The sequence below is a fragment of the Myxine glutinosa genome, chromosome 1 (genome assembly GCF_964187855.1).
Source record: "Myxine glutinosa chromosome 1, kmMyxGlut1.1, whole genome shotgun sequence".
Classification (NCBI taxonomy): domain Eukaryota; kingdom Metazoa; phylum Chordata; class Myxini; order Myxiniformes; family Myxinidae; genus Myxine; species Myxine glutinosa.
This window is the reverse complement of record NC_136261.1, coordinates 268465269-268484198: the sequence shown is the minus strand read 5'-3', so window position 1 is coordinate 268484198 and position 18930 is coordinate 268465269. Positions and strand designations below refer to the sequence as shown.

Genomic DNA, 18930 nt, shown 5'->3' with positions numbered 1-18930 from the left:
TTAGAAATGACAATTGGGGGAGATGACACGCTCTCGGCATGCACCCTGGCAGGAATGTCTATTGCACCGATGACTTTGTTTCCGAACCTGACTTCGGATTGTGCCCCAATTGCGATCAAATCCCAGTGCTATAATCCTGGGCTGATACTCAATTCATTTCTGAGGAGACGAGCAAACTCCTCCGCGAAGGCATAATCGAGCCCAGCCGTTCTCCTTGGCGTGCGCAAGTTTTGGTCGTGCAGTCCGAAAATCATCGCAAGCACATGGTAATCGATTATTCGCAAACCATTAACAGGTTTACGCTTCTGGATGCCTATCCGCTACCAGGATTGGATTCTCTGGTTCGACAAATCGCCCAATATGGCGTGTACAGCACTCTCGATCTCCGGAGTGCGTATCATTAAATCCCTATAGCTGACAATGACGAAATCTATACAGCTTTTGAATCCGGACAGAGGTTGTATCAGTTTACGCCTCTCCCTTTCGGCATAACAAATGGGGTCACTTGCTTCCAGAGGGCCATGGACGACATCGTTACCAAAGAACAATTAACAGACATTTTTGTGTATTTGGATAATCTGATGGTCTGCGGCTACGATCAGGCTCATCATGATGCCAATTTGCAACGCTTCCTCCAGGTGGCGTGAAAGTATAGTCTGATGTTTAATGAGGACAAATGTCGCTACTCCTCTAGGACGATTGATCTCCTGGGGTACACTGTGACCCAAGGAACCATAACACCTGACAAGGAACGTCTCCGCCCTTTGCTCGACATGGCGCCACCACATGATCGTGCTTCTTTGAAGCGTGTCCTCCTGCTGTTTGCACATTATTCAAAGTGGGTCGAAAGTTACTCCGAGAAGCTTCGTCCCCTCATTGATTGTAACACGTTCCCTCTCCCTCCCGCTGCCAAGGTCGCCTTCCAGGCTCTGAAGTCGGACATAGCTGGCGCTGCTGTGTCTTCTATCGACGATAGCGTTCCCTTTGTCCTCGAGAGTGACGCGTCGGATCACGCCATCACTGCGACTTTCTCTCGTGGCGTTCTTTTCAAGGACGTTAACCTCTGCTGAGAGACGTCATTCTTCTGTGGAAAAGGAGGCGTATGCGATAGTTGAGTCGATTCGTCATTGGAGACCATATTTGCTAGGCAAATGCTTCGATGTCATTACCGATCAGCAGAGTGTTGCTTTCATGTATGACACACGACATGCCCAGCGCATTAATACCGAGAAAATCACTCACTGGCACATAGAGCTTGCTGATTATAGCTTTGGTATCAAGAACCACCCTGGGCGGGAGAATCATGCAGCAGACACTTTATCCAGACCAGCTGTTTGTGCGAGTTTAAACTCCTCCGACGAATCCGACGATTTATTTTACAACACCCTCCTCCCCCAAGCCCTCCCTTCTCCCTCGCACAGATCTCCCGATGTCCCTGTTCTCTAATGTTGTGCTTGTGTGCTTCCCTCTCTCACCTCATCTTGTCTCCCACTCCCTTTATTATATGTTTTATGTGTCTCGATCTTGCCTCGATCTTGTATCCCAAAAAAAAATAATAATAATAATAATAATAATAATAATAATAATAATAATCAATCAGAAAAGTATGCACTATTTTTTCTATATCTCTGTACAGAGAAATAAGTATGACCACAGGAGACAGAAAAACAGATATACATGTGAACGTAGGAACTTGAACCAAGTTGGTGGATTGTGACTTCAAATTCAACTGTAACGGCACACATGTTAGGGGAAACGATGAATGATGCGGCTCATAGTTCCTCTGATGAAATTTAGTTTTGTTTTCGATCTCAGTGACGGCCCACAGGTGCTTCACCATTGTACCCATGGCAGAAAGACTGCTCATGTTGTGCAGGATCACCTGACCTCACCTCCTGGGTCAGCCTCAGGCATCAAGGGATTGATCCCATGGTCATGCTTAACCACATCGAGCAGTCTCCTTGCACGGCACTTGGAACCGGCCTGTTTTGTGCTGCAGCTGCACATCGTCCAGCATGGCCAGCATCAAGGGGCTCCCCTTTTCTTATTCGCAGCTATCCTCCCAAACCATTGCATTATTCATCTTGCATACCCATCTGGGTGTTTTTATCGTATACCTTATGGAAGGTAGAACTCAGCATTGTCTTCTTCATGATGATCATCATCAAACCATATTATTTACAAACTATTGGCACTACTTAAGCAGTCTCTTGGCAAGGGTTATGCTGGGTGGTGTGCCATTGCCAACCCAGAAGTCTCGTGTCGTGGTAAGGGTGGTGCTTTTGACTGAACATTTGTGCACTTGGAAGGTCGCAAATGGGCAGTTCCTGTCGTATCTTGCTTATTAACATTGTAAATTACACAAATGGTGATGTTCTGGGAATAACTGTTTCCATTTAGGATTTGGTCCACAGAGCATGGCTCTCCATGAACATAAACTTATCTGTCGAGGTATGCCAGAAAACAATAAATGGAATGCTGTAATTTAGATACGGCATTTCAGTCAGCAACAGTCAGTTCCAGACAAAAGACATACACAGCAAACATATGAGGAAGAACTATCTAAAGTAGAACATATGTTCATACACAAATTTCAAAATCAATATATCAAATCATACTATGTAACCCCATAGCTTATTAGATAAATCGGCATTTATATCCGTAAAAGAGATTCAGGTAGAGCATTATCTTTCAAATGAATCTTGATGTATTTGCATCCAGATTTGTCCATTTCTCATGTTATTGCGAAGGAAAGTTTCAACCAATTGTGCATGTGAGGTGTCGTGCATTCTCAGCTTCAACAAGGCATACTTACTTCCTGCCAATCTTGGCAAAGCGATAATTTACAACCAGCTGTGCAATGTATCACTCCCGGATGTAACAAAATGCAATTAAAGTACTCCTCAAGGACAGCTCTGCCACACAGTCATAATTGAAAATGCATCAGGTGAATGTTTACATGACATGACAGAAGTATTTTAGGAAGACAGTTTGAAAATAGTTAAAAATGTCCTTTCCATGTGTCTCATTTTCATGAAAGAATTTCCAATTTTCTCCACATGGTCATTATACTTGTAAGAATCAGAGTTACAACTTTGACACAGATCATGAGTTTAATATCATTTGATCCCTAACAATACCTGTAAAGAGAACAAGCGAACATCATATCAATATTCAGCATACATCTGAACTAGTAATGAGTTTACATATGAGCTCAAGCAAGCCGTAACAAAGTGGCGGTACGTACCATCTAGTTATGCACCAGCATAGCATACGGTTAATGTCTCAGGTATGATCATAGCGCTGAATGACCGAGTTCTTATAACGGCCCCGTAGCAGGAAAAAGACGCATGACACCTGGGTTCAAACGTTCGACAGAATTTCATTACATTCTCCCCGGCGTTAAATGTACACTACCCCTAGGGGTGAAAGCAAGCGGAATAGCAGTATAGAAACTCAGGTATCAAAAGAGTACATAGAGCAGCAAGTCATGTCAGTCCCAGCCGTAGCAATCGGGGCGTCGAGTTTCTCTTCCGACGCGTGTTCGGTAAGCGTCGGGAGTGTCAACCGCGAGACCAAATTCCCCCACGTCGGAAGAAATGCCTATCTCGGGAGACGGCGGCGGCGGCTCAGGGCCGACCGGATCGGGCGTGTGCGGGAGCGGAGCCGACGGTGAATTCCCCATCAACCAGTCTCCCTGGCAGAATTCCAGCTGAGCAAGATGACGCACCGAGACTGTAGACTCGTGACGATTTGGCAGCAGCACTCGAGTGTGCTCGGGATTGGCTTGGAGAATGTGAACCTCGTCGACAAGCGGTCATATTTACTTTGACGAACAGAGCATTTGAGGAAAGCCGGTCCGGGCTCAGCTAGGCAGCCCGGCAAAGGTCGAACAGCCCCAGAACGGCACGAGTAACGAAACAGATGGTCATGAGGAGTTTGATTAGTAGCTGTGCATAATAAAGTCCTGATCAAGTTTAACGCCCCGTGCACCATCCAGGTCCATCGGTCCAGTCCTAGTCTGCGAGACTTAAGGCCCAGAGTAATGGCCTTCCATATAATGCCATTAAATCTTTCCACCTGAGCGTTCACCTGTGGCCTGTACCAGGGTAGTATAGCTTGAAGCTATATTGCGCTGGAGCAAAAAGGTCCTCACATCCTGGGACAGAAACACAGCACCTCGATCGGTGTGTACGTAAGCCGGATTCCCAAACATGGAGAACAAAACCTGCAGACACCGAATAACCATCGCAGCAGACATATTATTGCATGGGAAAGCAAAAGGGAATCTGGAGAACTCATCAACTATCATGAGGAGATAGCGAGAGCTATCCGAGGCCGGTAGGCTAGGACTAGCAGGGAGACATGAAGCAGGTAGAGGCCCTTTAAAGTCCATTGCCAATCTCTCCCAAGGCTGAGTAGCCTGAATCAGTGTACCCATTGGCGGTTTGTAGAAACGAGGTTTGAGTTCAGCACAAACGGAACAAGTGCGACACAGCTGCCCAATGTCCTCAACAGATTCAGGCAAATTGTGACTGTGCACATAATGAGCGAAACGCGTCACTTCGGGATGGCACAACGTTTTATGAAGAACATGCAGATCCTCAAAAGAGGTGAGACCCGCACACCCCGAAGGGCGTGATAATGCGTCGGCGGCGATATTATCCCACCCTGGGCGATACTTAATAGTGAAGCAAAAATCAGCTAGCTCTATCCGCCAGCGAGTGATCTTTTTGTTCTTAATGCGTTGGGCATGGCGCATGTCGTACAGGAAAGCGACGCTTTGCTGATCAGTAATGACCTCAAAACATTTGCCAAGCAGATAGGGTCTCCAACGCCTAATAGACTCAACGATGGCATACGCTTCCTTCTCGACAGACTAATGACGTTTCTCCGCGGAGGAGAGAGTCCTTGAAAAGAAGGCTACAGGTCGCCCCCCTTGAGAGAGTGTGGCAGCTATCGCGTGGTTGGACGCATCACTTTCCAAAACAAAGGGTTCACTGTCATCGATAGACGACACAGCGGCGCCAGCTATGTCGGACTTCAGGCCATGGAAAGCTGCCTTGGCGGCATGACCCATGGGGAACACTTTGCAATCTACAAGTGGGTGGAGCTTTCCAGAAAAATTTTGAACCCACTTCGAGTAATGTGCAAACAGGCCGAGGGCACGCTTCAACGAAGCACGATCATGCGGTGGGGCCATGTCGAGCAAAGGTCGCAGCCGCTCCTTGTCTGGAGTGATAGTGCCCTGGGTCACGGTGTACCCCAGGAGATCTATCGTGCGGGCGGAATAGCGACATTTAGCCTCGTTCAAAGTTAGCCGATACGTGCACGCAACCTGGAGAAAACGCTGCAAATTAGCATCATGATGGGCCTGATCGTACCCACAAACTGTTAGATTGTCCAGGTAAACAACGACATCGGTTAAGTGTTCCTTAGCGATTATGTCATCTATAGCCCTTTGAAAGCATGACACCCCGTTTGTGACCCCAAAAAGTAATCGAGTGAACTGGTACAACCTCTGTCCGGATTCAAACCCGGTGTAGATGCGATCGGCCTCCGCGATAGGGATCTGATGATACGTGCTGCGGAGATCTAATGTGCTGTAGATCGAGTACTGGGCCACCTGCCGAACCGGGGAATCCAATCCCGGGAGTGGGAAGGCGCCCAGTTGCGTAAACCGATTAATCGTCTGCGAGTAGTCGATTACCATGCGTTTGCGATGATTTTCTGGCTGGACTACCAGAACTTGAGCCCTCCAAGGAGATCAACTAGGTTCGATTATACCCTCCTTCAGAAGTCGGCTCGTTTCCTCTGTTATAAATTGCGTGTCAGCCCGCGAGTATCGTCGCGATTTAACGGCAACCGGGGTGCAGTCAGGAGTCAAGTTTGGAAACAGCGTCAGGTGTTCAATTTCCATCCCGGCCAGAGCACACACAGAGAGAGTATTGTCACCTCCAAATTGCATTTCCAAGCATCCATGTCGACGGAGAAAATCGTGACCTAGTAGCACTTCTGCACAAAACGTTGGTAAAACCATCAAATGCACATCCGGAAACATTCGGCCATTGATCACTAGCTTCAGCCGGCATTCGCCTTTGGTACGCAGCCAAAGAGCTTGGGAAGCCATGAAAATCCTGCGTGTTGTCCAGAGAATCGGCCATCCATGCTTCTGGACGAGCCGCAAGTCAACATAGCTATCAGTAGAGCCCGTGTCGATCAAGGCATTGGCCATCTGTCCCTCAATCATGACAGGAATAACAGCGTTGGTTAACCTGGGTGGACCTGTAGTTGTTGACACATCCAGAGGTGGCGATCGAGCCACACGCGCAGGTCCGACGCCAGCTAGTGTCGAGCGTGGCGTAGTTTGCGAAACATCCAGAGGTGGCGATCGAGCCACGCGCGCATGTCCGACGCCAGCTAGCGTCGAGCGTGAAATTGCCGCTGGCGATAAAAGAGTTCCCATCAAGGGCGTGCGTGCCGGTATTGTTGTTCTTTTTTCATTTCAAGGGCGTGCGTGCCATTATTGTTCATAATGGCAAAAAAGGATTCCTTTCAATGCAAACTATTGTGTCTACTTGTCCAATTAACGTCACAGAAATGTCAGGAGCAATGCTACAAGGCCATATAATATTTTATTTGCACAAAAGTCAAGGCTATTGGGGGAACGTAAACGTAAAGGTGCAGAAGGGGACAAGCCGCCAATCGACTGACGTACTGTTACGGATTTGTCACCACCGCCTTTGTTGTCCCCCGTCGCACCACGGAGCGAAAGGGGGACTATGGTTTTCCCCTCCGTCCGTGTGTGCGTCCGTCCGTCCGTGAGTGCGTGTCCGAGTGACACCGTGAGTGTCCGAGTTTCGGGTGACACCGTCACAATTTCGGTCTTCGAGGCCGGCCGATAGGCACAGTGTGACCGGAAGGGACGAGGTTCTCCTGACCACGTGGCCCTTGACTTGGTTTGTCTGCACAATGTGGGCGCTTTCAGGATGAACTTTAGCCGGGGAGCGTTTGGGCGCCCCGGTGTGATACTGCCGCCCACGCGCATAACAACTTGTGAGTGCACGTGGGTCCCGGCGGTCCCACTGGCCTAGCGCTACCATGTTTAGACAGCGAACTCCGTCCCCGGGCACCGGCACCTACTCCCGGAAGTTTGAGAGATCAGCAGTGCCGGGCACGGTAGGACACCCGCAAAGCCCCGGCGGACCGGGGACACGCGAGCCTACGCATTAGCGTGCTACGGCAGAATCAACGGCTTCGGCCACGGCCGGGCCGATACTCGGCCCGGTCGCCCGGAAATGAACTGGTTCGACGCCCGCGCTAGAGAGGTCGCGGGCGACTGAGATGTATTAACAAATAATTAATTAATTTGAGACGTCCGATTTCTAGTGTTTGGAAATTTGGAAGAGCTTGACCCTAGCCTTTCCCTTGCGAGGGCAAGGAGGAACTTAACACTTGACACTTAAGCTTAGTTTGAAGTACACCCTGCTAGCGCTCCCGGTGGGATGGCAGGGCAACCAGAAGGGACGAGGTTCTCCTGACCACGCGGCCCTCGATCTGGGAAGCGAGAGGCGTTCCATTAGTGGACGCGCCCCTCACGCCCGACTTTTGGGCGGCCCCGGCAGGCCGTTTGTTTTGACGTTCCGTGACAGGCCCCGTGCGTAAGCAAAGGACCGAATTCTAATTTGGTGTGTGGGTGCAACTAGGCATATGGAAGAACCCTTTTGAAAATGAGGTCGCCACGTCAAAATCCATGATGGCCGCCACCATATATATGTCTGAAACTTGTGAGCGGAATATCTTGAAAAATAAGCGAAGTACCAACTTCTAATCTGGTGCGTGGGTGTATCTAGGCATAAGGAAGAAGGCTATTGTAAATTGGGTCGCCACGTCAAAATCCAAGATGGCCACCACCATATATATGTCTGAACCTTGTGAGCGAAATATCTTGAAAAATAAATAAACTACTAACTTCTAATCTGGTGTGTGGGTGTATCTACGCATCAGGAAGAACGCTATTGAAAATTGGGTCGCCATGTCAAAATCCAAGATGGCCGCCTTGCATCTTCCAGGTTGTCAACTCACATCACTTCATCGACGGGGGACCTAGGTGTAATGCTTGTTGTTATTATATACCTGTAGGATTTTTAGTTCTAGGTAATATTGTTGGTAACATTTCTGTGTGAAATGGAGATGACTTTAGTAAGAGGTAAAATTAAATGTTTGTGAAGGAAAAAGTAAGACGCGGCAAAGAAACCGGAAGAGGATAGAGGAGGAGATCAGCAGGGAGAGGAGACTGCCATGAGAGATACAGCCGTGAGTCGCATCGAGGCTGCGAGTGGACTTTTTTGATATTGGTCGTGAATGAATTGAAGCTTCCTGTGAAAGGGATTGCCCGCGACATCGTCCTATATTGCGATTGCAAATAAAGCTGTGTCTCAGGTTTTATTACCAAGCGCGATCTATTGTTGGCGGGAAAGCAAGAGCCTCCATTACAGGCCGATACGCCATTTTTCCTCAAGGAGGCCGTCCGCCCGGTGCTTCGTGTTTTGTCATTTGGATTCCCATATCGATATCATCGTGTGGATCGCCGTTGGTTCCCATATCGGCTCAATTCCCATATCGGCCTCTCACCTCGTAACTCCTCATTTGCAGCTGCGCCGATAACTGCCAGGTCTTGTCGTTCTGCACGACTTCGACCTTTACCCCGCTTGGGGATTCGTGCACGGACTTTGGGGAATGTTACATTCCACTCACGTTTGGCGTGTCGTGAGTTTATTGCTTGGAGAACATTGGGGAATGATGGTACCATCATATGATGTTCATTTGATGCAAGTGATATTTTGATGGTACTTTCTTTAAGAGTGTTATTATTGTGTATGTGAGTTCTTAATACAATTACTTGTTTTGTTCAATACAATTGCATTGGTGTGGTTTTACCATGGTTTATTAGACCACTCAAAATAACAAATCTTTCTGCCACGTTCCCTCTCGAGACTCTGAGGGGCACCGGGGTTTGGGGAGGTAAAATGTAACAGTACAAACATTACCTGCAAGAAAAGGCTGCGCGCTGGATGAAAGTTGTGAATACGGCACTCGTGATAAGGTGCATAGATTGTGAGCAGTATATCAAATTAGAGAGGTAGATGTTGCATGCATACCCTGTACTTGAGAGCATAAAAGCATGATGGAGAACATGTGATTACTATAGTGCATGAGGCAAGTGGTGTGTACAGTTCTGCTGTGTACCATGCTTGTGATTTGGCATAAATATGGTTTGTCCACATTGTGATTCTCCCCTTCCCTTTTTTTCAGGGATTCTTCATCTCCGTTTTCTATTGCTTTCTGAATGGCGAGGTAGGAACTACATTTCTTGAAATAGTGTTGGAAATTTTATTATCTGCTTCAGTCAAGTAAAATAAATGATTAGTTTCTCGTCCCCGCCCGCTTCCTTTTTGACGGCCGCCTCCTCTTTTTTTAATATTTAATCTTGTTACAGTCACGCGTTTCTGGGTCTACTTTGAGGGGAGCCTCGGTTCCTCCCTGACTACCAGACCTGAGGCCACTGGGCGCAGATAACTCTGCAATGTGGCGGGTTGTGAATTAACCGTGAAAACCAATTAGTCGACCAAATCCTCCAGATCCTCCATCTGATTACCACTTACCTGGATGTGACGAGGCTTTCTAATCGGGGTTTGCACTCTCTGTGCATACTGATTGTATCTTATATTAATCAGATGCAGCCGAGCAAAACTGCCAGTACACACCCGATATCATATTAAGCCAGATGGTGGGAACTGAAACATCCCACCGAAGCACTAGTACAGGCTACGCCAAGCCAATGAAGGAAATGACATGCACATGCAAATTGAAAAAACAAATATACAGGGTTTATTTACAAAACGGGAGTAGCAAGGAAAAGCATGTGTATATTATAAAGCAATTATTATTTATTTTATGTACAGCAGACAAGAACATAATACATACAAAGGGGAGTGATCGTGTGGGTGTGGCAATTTACAGGCGCAAAAGAGACACAGTGCAAAGTTAGCCTGTTTAGTTATCCCACTTAATACAATCTTACTAACATAACATTGGTGTCAAATCAGAATCACACCCGGTATAGTTTGAGAGAGAGAGAGAGAGAGAGAGAGAGAGAGAGAGAGAGAGAGAGAGAGAGAGAGAGAGAGAGAGAGAGAGAGAGAGAGAGATAGAGATATATATTGAGATTGAGGCTAGTCTAACCTTTACCTCCTTGTCCTATGGGATCGGCAAATGGGAAGAACAACTGGTTGAGCACTTTTATTAGTTATGGACTGGGTATTTGCTGATCATCTGGTCTGCTACCGACTCCCATTGTGGTTGAGCACCCAGATCAGCACCCTCGTCTCTGCTCATCCACCTCCCTGTCTGGAACTCTGCTCTCAGCCACCCAGTCATCCTCAGCCAGACTCCATTGATGAACCTAGTTGCACTCTGACTAACTACTGACTGATCACTGCCTTTCATCTTCCTGGAGAAGGGAGGGGCGAGGTGTAGGTTGGGGGTCACGCCCTGCCCCTTCTGTCTTTTTAGTCCTGTTGCGGTGCATTCTTCTTGTGGAGGAAGGCAGTTGTGGTATGGTGATGTGGAGATGGTTGTTAGTTTGGTAGCGGTTAGTTGTGGTTGAGATGGCTGGTTGTGGTATTGGTCACAGTTTGAAATTGGCGTGCATATTTGAAGCCCGTTTTGGCACGAAAATGCAAAGTGAGACCTACTTTGGTGCTTTTCTTCTATTGGTGACTCGATGGGGATAGTGCTTTGCTTTAGAGATGAAGAAAGTGAGAAAGAGAAGAAATCCCAGGAGTCTGGAACTCAGACCAATCATTATTTTGTGGTCCTTATAAGCCTAACACTCAAGCAAATGAAATCGATATTGTATGTAAGTACACTTGCTCATGCCACTCCACATGCTCAGCGAATGTGATTTTCAAGACATGTACAAGTACGTATGTATGTACGTAATGTGACAGTTAAGTTAGTTAGCTATATACTGTGGCTATAGCTTTAGTGCACGTTATCGATATCAAGAACGAACTTTCTTGGTTGCTTTGATTGAGCTACTGATGAAGTACAGTAGATCTCGGTCTTAAAATGGTCTTCATTCGTGTATGCATCCACAAGGCTGGCAGAATGTTTTTGAAGCCATGGGATGATCGACAGAACCCAGACTCTGGGGGATTTTTTCAACGATTTTGCAAATGGGGAGTTTGACCAGGGATCGCCCATCAGCGACAACTATCAGATAGCTCAGTTCAGGCCGCATATACACTATCTAGTACCGGTTCAGTACCTACAAGCACACAGTACAGCAGACAGTGCCACTGCTGCAGTAGATGTTGACGTATAGGGTATATGACCAACGTTATTTTAATGGTACCATATGTGGGATGTGTGTTGGTGGAGGAGCTAGTCTTTGGTCTGGTAGACTTCATTCACCATGTGATGGCCTTCTTGGAAGAAAATATGAAAAATCTGGAAAATATCAAATAGTAGGCTAAGGCGCCTCCTCCTCCTTTTTTTTTGAAAAGCCCAGACGAGAAACTAATCATTCATTTTACTTGGCCTTATTACCTCATGTCAATTAAACACTGACAACAGGGATTCAGAATTCAAAAGTCATTTCAAAAATAAAATTCGTCATGCATGCATATTTATGTTGCCTTCTGTCAACAATGCCCTTATTGGTTGCCAAACACCACAAGCCTTCGAACAATGGGTTTCTTATAAAAGATAAAATTTTAATATGTTGTAAAGCATTAGAGGAAGAATTAGTGTTTGGTGAGCCAAGATACTTCTACCAACCCCTCAACCCTCCGCCAGGCTCCGACCCCACATAACCTCCTTGGAAGTGCTTATATGATCAATATCCTGAACAGCAACACCAGATAGCTCTCTTGCTCTTTTATTCAACTAGACTAAAGGATATGTGTGTGTCGTTGGTTGTTATCTCCATTTGTGGGTTTCAGGGTGGAACGGAGTCCTCCCAGGACCCAAAGTATCCACCTCCTCTTCAGTAAGGGATCACAGTTCATGGACCAAGCTGTTCACCTTTTTCAGAGTTTTGTTCCAAGGGCTCTTTTCATGATCGTCACCGAACTCCGGATTGCCTCCAGTTGTAGTTCATTTGTGGTAATATTCCTGGGGATGGTTTTCAAAATCTCAGTGAGGTTCTTCCATATCATTCCTGTTGCTCCAATTATCACTGGCACAATTTCGACGCTCTTCAGCTTCCAAGATCTCTTGACCTCATTTTTGAGGTCCTGGTATTTGGTCATTTTCTTGATGTCTGTATTGATTAGGCCAAACTCGCTGGGTACTGATATCTCAATCAGCAATGCTGTCTTTTCCTTTTTGTTTCTGAGTACAATGTCCGGACGCATTGCTTTGTTTTCTATGTTCACACTCAATGGATGTGTGTGTGTGTGTGTGTGTGTGTGTGTGTGTGTGTGTGTGTGTGTGTGTGTGTGTGTGTGTGTGTGTGTGTGTGTGTGTGTGTGTGTGTGTGTAAAAAAGGTACTTCGAGCTTATACTGTAGTTTGCAGTGGGCAGGTTTGTCTTTCACAAGTTGCACCCACTGCAATTTTCAGCTTAAGCCATAGTGCATTTCTAACTGAAAACAATATCGTGCTATATATATCGTTTTTGTTCCCATTTCTCAATGGTGAAGAATCGCTTATTTAAAAAAAAAAAATAACTCGCATATCCGGATCCAGATTCAGATATTCTCCAAAATCGAATCAAGTCTTCCTTTTTATACACCCAACCTTCCCCTCAATGTTCATCCGAATCCGGCCATAATTTTTAAAGATATCTTGATCACGGACAAACAAATAAACAGACAAACGTGAATGCATAACCTCTGTCTTACCTTAGGTGGCAGAGGTAATTATATGTATCTATGTGTACAGCAGAAGTACCTTTATTACTGAAAAAAGTATGTTAATATATACAGTATACATATCCATCATGTTGAGAGTATTTATCTTGACCCAAATCTGACTATCTATTTTTATTAAACGCATAGTATATTTCTAAAGTGCTAATTATATGCCATAATAATTGTACTTAATAGAAAATGTAATGTAGACCACCATTTTCAGAAGCTGTTCTGTGACTTGATAGTCCATGTAATTTATTTGCACCTGCTTGACCACAAAATAATGAGATAATTTAAGAATGCCCAGCACAGATGGCAATCATTATCACAGATTGGGAGGCGAGTAAGTGTGACCTGAGCTTTCATGGTGCAAGCTGCCATTGTTGTTTGATATTGTTACGGTTCTCCGCCGCCCTACTTACCCTTACCAAGGGGGGATTAAGCCCCTTGTTCTTTCTGGGCTTGGCCGAACCAAGAGACTTGAAACGCCTCTTCCGGGCAAGCGCAAGGTAGGGTTTCGGGACCAAGTCTCGCTCGTACCTAACTCCCTGCGCCGCCACGGAAGCGGGGAAGCAAGCCTCGCACGAGCCATGTGTGATTTGGGTACACCGAGCGGATTGATTACCACGTGGTCCGTGCAGTTATCGTTAATTATTGGACCCCGATTCGAGCGGTTCTACTCGTACCACGCTTAGCCAATGAGGAAATCACAAGAACGATCGAATGGAAAAAAGGAAGAACACAGGTTTAATTATTATTCCCACACGTATATACAATGATCGGTACGCAGAGACACAGAGCAGCACTTAGGCAATCTTATTCTTAACCCCAGACTCGGGCCCGTCACACTCACACAGAGAATTGCAGGCAGGTTGATGTCTCGGCCAACCGCGTCGACGTGGTCGTCCAGCAACGCCCCGTCCGGCTCTCCATGGTCCTAGCACGTCCCGCGAAGATGGAAAGCAGGCGGTGGAGGGATCCTCGTGGCACGTCTCCCGAACAAAAGGCAGCCGATGAGGTAGGACGGAAAATGCGCGTCTCTCAGCGCGGCTGGTGGTTACACAGCCGTTATCACTCGCGTAACTCAATGCACTGTACGCGGCTCGGCCTCAAGCTCAAACCGAGCGTTGCTTTATATTAGCGCGTAGCCTGGTTCATGCGCGTCTCTCGCCATACGCGTATCTCTCAAAGTCCTCTTTGGCTCACCGCGCTGCTGGAACTCAACTCTCAACCGCTGGTGCTCAGTCCTTACTCATCAGTCCTTCTCACGCGAGTCCTTCAGTCCTCTTGGGGGCTTTGCACAAAGGCTTATATTGGTACACCCCGAACCTTTTCAAACCCTCTCGAACCTTCCAAACATGCCCTGTGACGCAGTGCTGCCGCCACACCCTCTGAGCCCTGATTGGCGGGTCGCGCTTACCGTCAGCTCCTCTGCCGCCCTCATTCGGCCCCGCCCCGACGCTCCTAGGCCTGCCTCGTGTTAATTCGCCCAAAATGAACCAAAGTCAGCGCAAAGGGGCATGCGGCTTGGGAGGCGGGATAGTCAGTAGAAGTAGGACCTATTCTCCTTACTCTACTCAACGCAGAACTAACATAGGAAAAGGACTAAGCTCACAAATACGAAGAGTTAACTACACTATCGCGAGGCTACATGTTGCTTGTGTGACTAACTATGAGGGGGAAATTTAACCTTTATTATACTGACTGTACAAAACTCAAAACTGCAACACTACCCCTCTCCCTCGTCAGACTCGTCCCCGAGTCGAACCTACAAAAATTGGAACGACCGGTTTTGAGAAAGATCTGGGAACTAACTTTTACTGTTACATGTGACATATAGATGTGGTTCCCCCTAACATTTACTCTAACCCGTGTATGCGACAGTTTTAATACACTAAATATGTCCCACCTACTGCGTTGAGTAGCTAGTCTAACAGAATCACGCCCACAGTCAACCGAATCCGGAATTTGTTAACCCGGGCAGGGTTAACCCTAACTAAACATAAAGCCGGTGGGCAGCATTTTTATATACAAGCACAAAACCTACTCCTTATTTACAGTTCTATGACCCAGGACCTGTCCTTTTTCGAAAGAAGATTGGAGGGGAGAGAAAGCACAGCAAAGCACAAAAACACACTCATAAGTCATATTTGCTGCTTGCTTCTTGCATCTTGCTTCTTGCATCTTCTGTGTGCATATATCAAACCGGCAAGCCCTCGGACCGGCATACAGGCCATTCCTGCTCTGCAGGGCTAATCAAACTTACAGATCTTCTCGTCCCTAGCACACCATAATAAAAATACATGACACATGTGTTCCTTTTATTCTGCTAGCAGGGCCAACCCTATGTGGTCTGACTGCGTGACATTGAAGCCACTCAAAACAAGTGGTCCAAAGATGCAAGGTGATTCTGCAGCAAGGTACTGCACAGCCGAAGTGTAAGGCCACAAAACTTGTGGTCTATAAGTGTAATGTGCAGCAAAGTGTCAGTGGCAGGAAAGTGCTGCACAGGTGCAGCAAAGTTACACAAAAGGATATGGCAGCAAAGTGCCATGCCGTTCGGCTGCACAGATGTAGTAAGGTGCAGCAGGAATGCTGCACAGGTCGATTGTGCTGCACAGTTCCACCTCCAAAATGGTCCTGGGGTGGGGGGAGAGACAAAGCACGACCAGCAAAGCGGAAAGGGCACAAAGGTACACAGCAATACAAGGTAATGCAGCATGAGGGGTGCGGAAGAGCGAGCAGAGCAAGCTCGGCCCTAACCGTTCGTACCCCCCAACGTCAGCTTACACAACCCTTACCCTTCCTTGTATTTACAAATTCGTCCTTACGTCTTGTCTCCCATATCCCCCTCTAAGCCAAATTCGTCTCCCAATCCCTCACAGGAAGGAAGGAATGGAACAAACACAATGTCCCATTACGTCATGATGTGTCTTACACTTACTCAAGTAGTTCACTTGGCCTGGTGTGGAATTTCGTCCTCCTTGGTGAATGGCTGTGGATGATGCGAAGGGGGTTCCTCATCCTAACTACACGATTGACATTTACTCATTTACACTACCCGGGGTTGTACCCTGCCAATTGGCCATCTTTAAACTATGTGGTTCGAAAAACCGAATTCCCATTGCCCACCCTGTGATGCCATCCGAATTTGGGTCTCACTCCCCATTTTTTCTCTCTGTGCCCTTGCACAATTTCGGGGCTGGGTCGTGTGGCTCCACTAGCAGGTCCAACTACCCGCGCACCTCCGCCACTGTAGTCGCCACCCGAACTTACCTCCTCCTGCAACTACCTAAACTGGGGAAGGCCCCTCCTGGCTCTTTACCCCCCGATGCCCACCTGGCATTGGGCAACCCGGGTCCTTCCTTTTGGATTATCGGGCCCCACTCACATGACTCACAACTACCCTAACTGGCTCCCACAGCCTACCTGCGGCCTCACCTGGCCAACAAACTACCAGTGGCGGAGTAACCCAATAACCATACGCACCAATTAAGCCACACGCCCAGCCATTCACTGACTCATGCACCCTCCAAAGCACTTCATTGCCACTATCTGCACCACAGGTGTCAATATCCATACAAATTTTGCCTAAACCCTCTACCTGACTTTACACTACCCCCCCCCCCCCCGGGCTTTCGCAAATGGGTTCCACTCTTCCCCCATTCAGTCATTCACACCATGAATTCCACACCTTTTATTCCACACCAAATATTCCGCACACCATTTATTTCACACTCCTTTTGCCTCGCACACCAATTGTGCTCACACACCTCTTTCCATACACTTCAACACAACTCCATTTGTCTCAATACACAATTCCTCACACACACAGCATCATCTAGCTAGTTGCTTTTCCCCTAAAACTCGTGCTTCCCCGTCTTCCCATTAAACTATGCACTCCCTCGTCATTATCAACCATCTAATCTCTCTACGTCCCCACTACCGTACAAATGCCACTACTTAACTCTCATGTCCTCTACAGTCTGCCTTCTAAATCCCTTTCAATTATCCTAGCCCTCCCTCGGCTAGCTTCGGTGCCCCATGGAGGTAACCATGGCTGGCCCCCCATGTGCCTAACACTGCCATCCCCCTAAACTAATGCTCATGGGCCCGGTGACGAGGAATGGTAAAACTACCATTCCTCCTCGCAGGGTAACATTCCCCAACACTACTCCCCCCAGTCCTCTGAACTATGAGCCCCCATCATTGGAGGTATTGGGTCCTGCCTCGGCCTCTAAAGCCAAGGCGATCCATGAGGGCGCCTGTTCGCCCGTATAGGGTCTTACTCGGTCGGCGTGTACGATCCGAGGGAGGGCTCGTGGCCCCATTTTGATCTTAATGACCACATCACAAATTTGCGCCAGGACGAACCCCGGGCCTTGCCAGGGCGAAGTGAGTTTGGGGCACCTGCCCTTCCGCCTCCGGGGATTGAAGAACCAAATCTTCATCCCCGGAGAATACTGACTCCCCTGGCTCCGGTGGTCGTACCTGCGCTTCATCTTGGCACCCGCCAGCTAAAGCTGGCGGCGTGCGAAGGTATGGACTCTCTCCATGCCTTCCTCCAGGTGACGTGCATAGCCCTCCCCCGGCGGTCTATCAGGGGTTTCTGGCACGGGACCGCATAGCAGGTCGGCGGGAGCCCGCAACTCCGCCCGTACATAAGCAACGCTGGACTACATGCGGTGGCCCCATGCTGGCTGGTTCGGGAGGCCATCAACAAATATGGGAGATGTTCGTCCCAGTCATCCTGACGGGTGGTGGTAAATAATGCCAATTGTTGTATCAGGGTTCGATTGAACCTTTCCACCATCCCGTCAGATTGTGGTCTTAAGGGCGTTGTTCTTGTCTTCCCAATTGACAGGAGCTTGCACACATCTTCTAAAAATTGGCTTTCAAAATTTCGACCCTGGTCGGTGTGCAGCTTCTCCGGAATCCCATGCCGACATACAAATCCTTCCAGGAAGGCCTGTGCTACCACCCCAGCTTCTTGGTTGGGGAGGGCATAGGCCTCCGGCCACTTGGTGAAATAGTCCATAACTATTAGGACGTACTTATTACCTTGGCGGGTGCTGGGTAGTGGTCCTAGAATATCCATAGCTACCTGCTCAAGGGGGGCCCCCACCTGGTGTAATTGTAGGGGGGCCCTCATCCTCCATGCTGGTCCCTTTTTAGCAGTACAGGTGTCGCATCTCCGACACCTGTCCTGTATATCGCGCCCCATATTCACCCAATAGAACCTCCGGCGGACCCGAGATGTAGTCTTTGTCCTGCCCAAATGGCCGCCGGAGCGGGTACCATGCACCTGCTGCAATATGGTGTTCTTAAATTGCTCTGGGACTATCACCAGCCAGGAAGATGTTATTTTTCAATTCCAGGGTTTGCCACTGAGCCCAATATGCCTTTGTTGGTGCCCCGAGGGGGGTGACCTCTTCCCCACGAGGTCTTCTTCCCAATCGAACCCATTCGTACACCGGGTCCCAGTACGGGATCCTCCCGCTGGGCCGTGTTCCAAGCCAAAGTCCCAAATTCCTCATCGGCGGTTAGTGGCAAGATTGGTCCTCTCACCCGGGTTGTACGGACTACGAGGGTAGGGGTGGAATCTGCCAATTGTTCCCTATCCTCGTGCCTCCCACAAAATTTACAATTTTCCCCCAAACAAGAACATTGAGAGAGTGCATCGGCATTCCCATGGGCCTTCCCGGCCCTATGGGTCACACGAAAATCGTACTGCAGCAACTTTTCCAACCACCTTGCAATTTGGCCCTCCGGCTCCTTGAACCGGAGGAGCCATTGCAGGGAAGAATGGTCAGTTCGAACCAAAAATTTCCGCCCGTACAAGTACGAATGGAAATGGCTCATGGCAGCCAGCATTGCCAATAACTCTTTACGAGTGACAGAATAATTTCGCTCGGGCCTACTCATGGCCCGACTATAATACGCGATCACTCTCTCCACGCCCCCCTGTGTCTAGGACAAAACCGCGCCCAATCAATCCTGGCTTGCATCCG

General features: G+C 48.0%; 1 protein-coding gene across 1 annotated transcript in view; it reads left to right on the top strand.

The window, feature by feature from the left end:
* The window catches only part of LOC137439711 (corticotropin-releasing factor receptor 2-like), a 318876-nt gene that overhangs the window by 215919 nt on the left and 84027 nt on the right, over positions 1-18930 (top strand). Inside the window, exon 12 of the mRNA XM_078786781.1 lies at positions 9316-9357. Within this exon, the coding sequence (XP_078642907.1) occupies positions 9316-9357 (42 nt within the window). The remainder of the gene's footprint in view (positions 1-9315; positions 9358-18930) is intronic.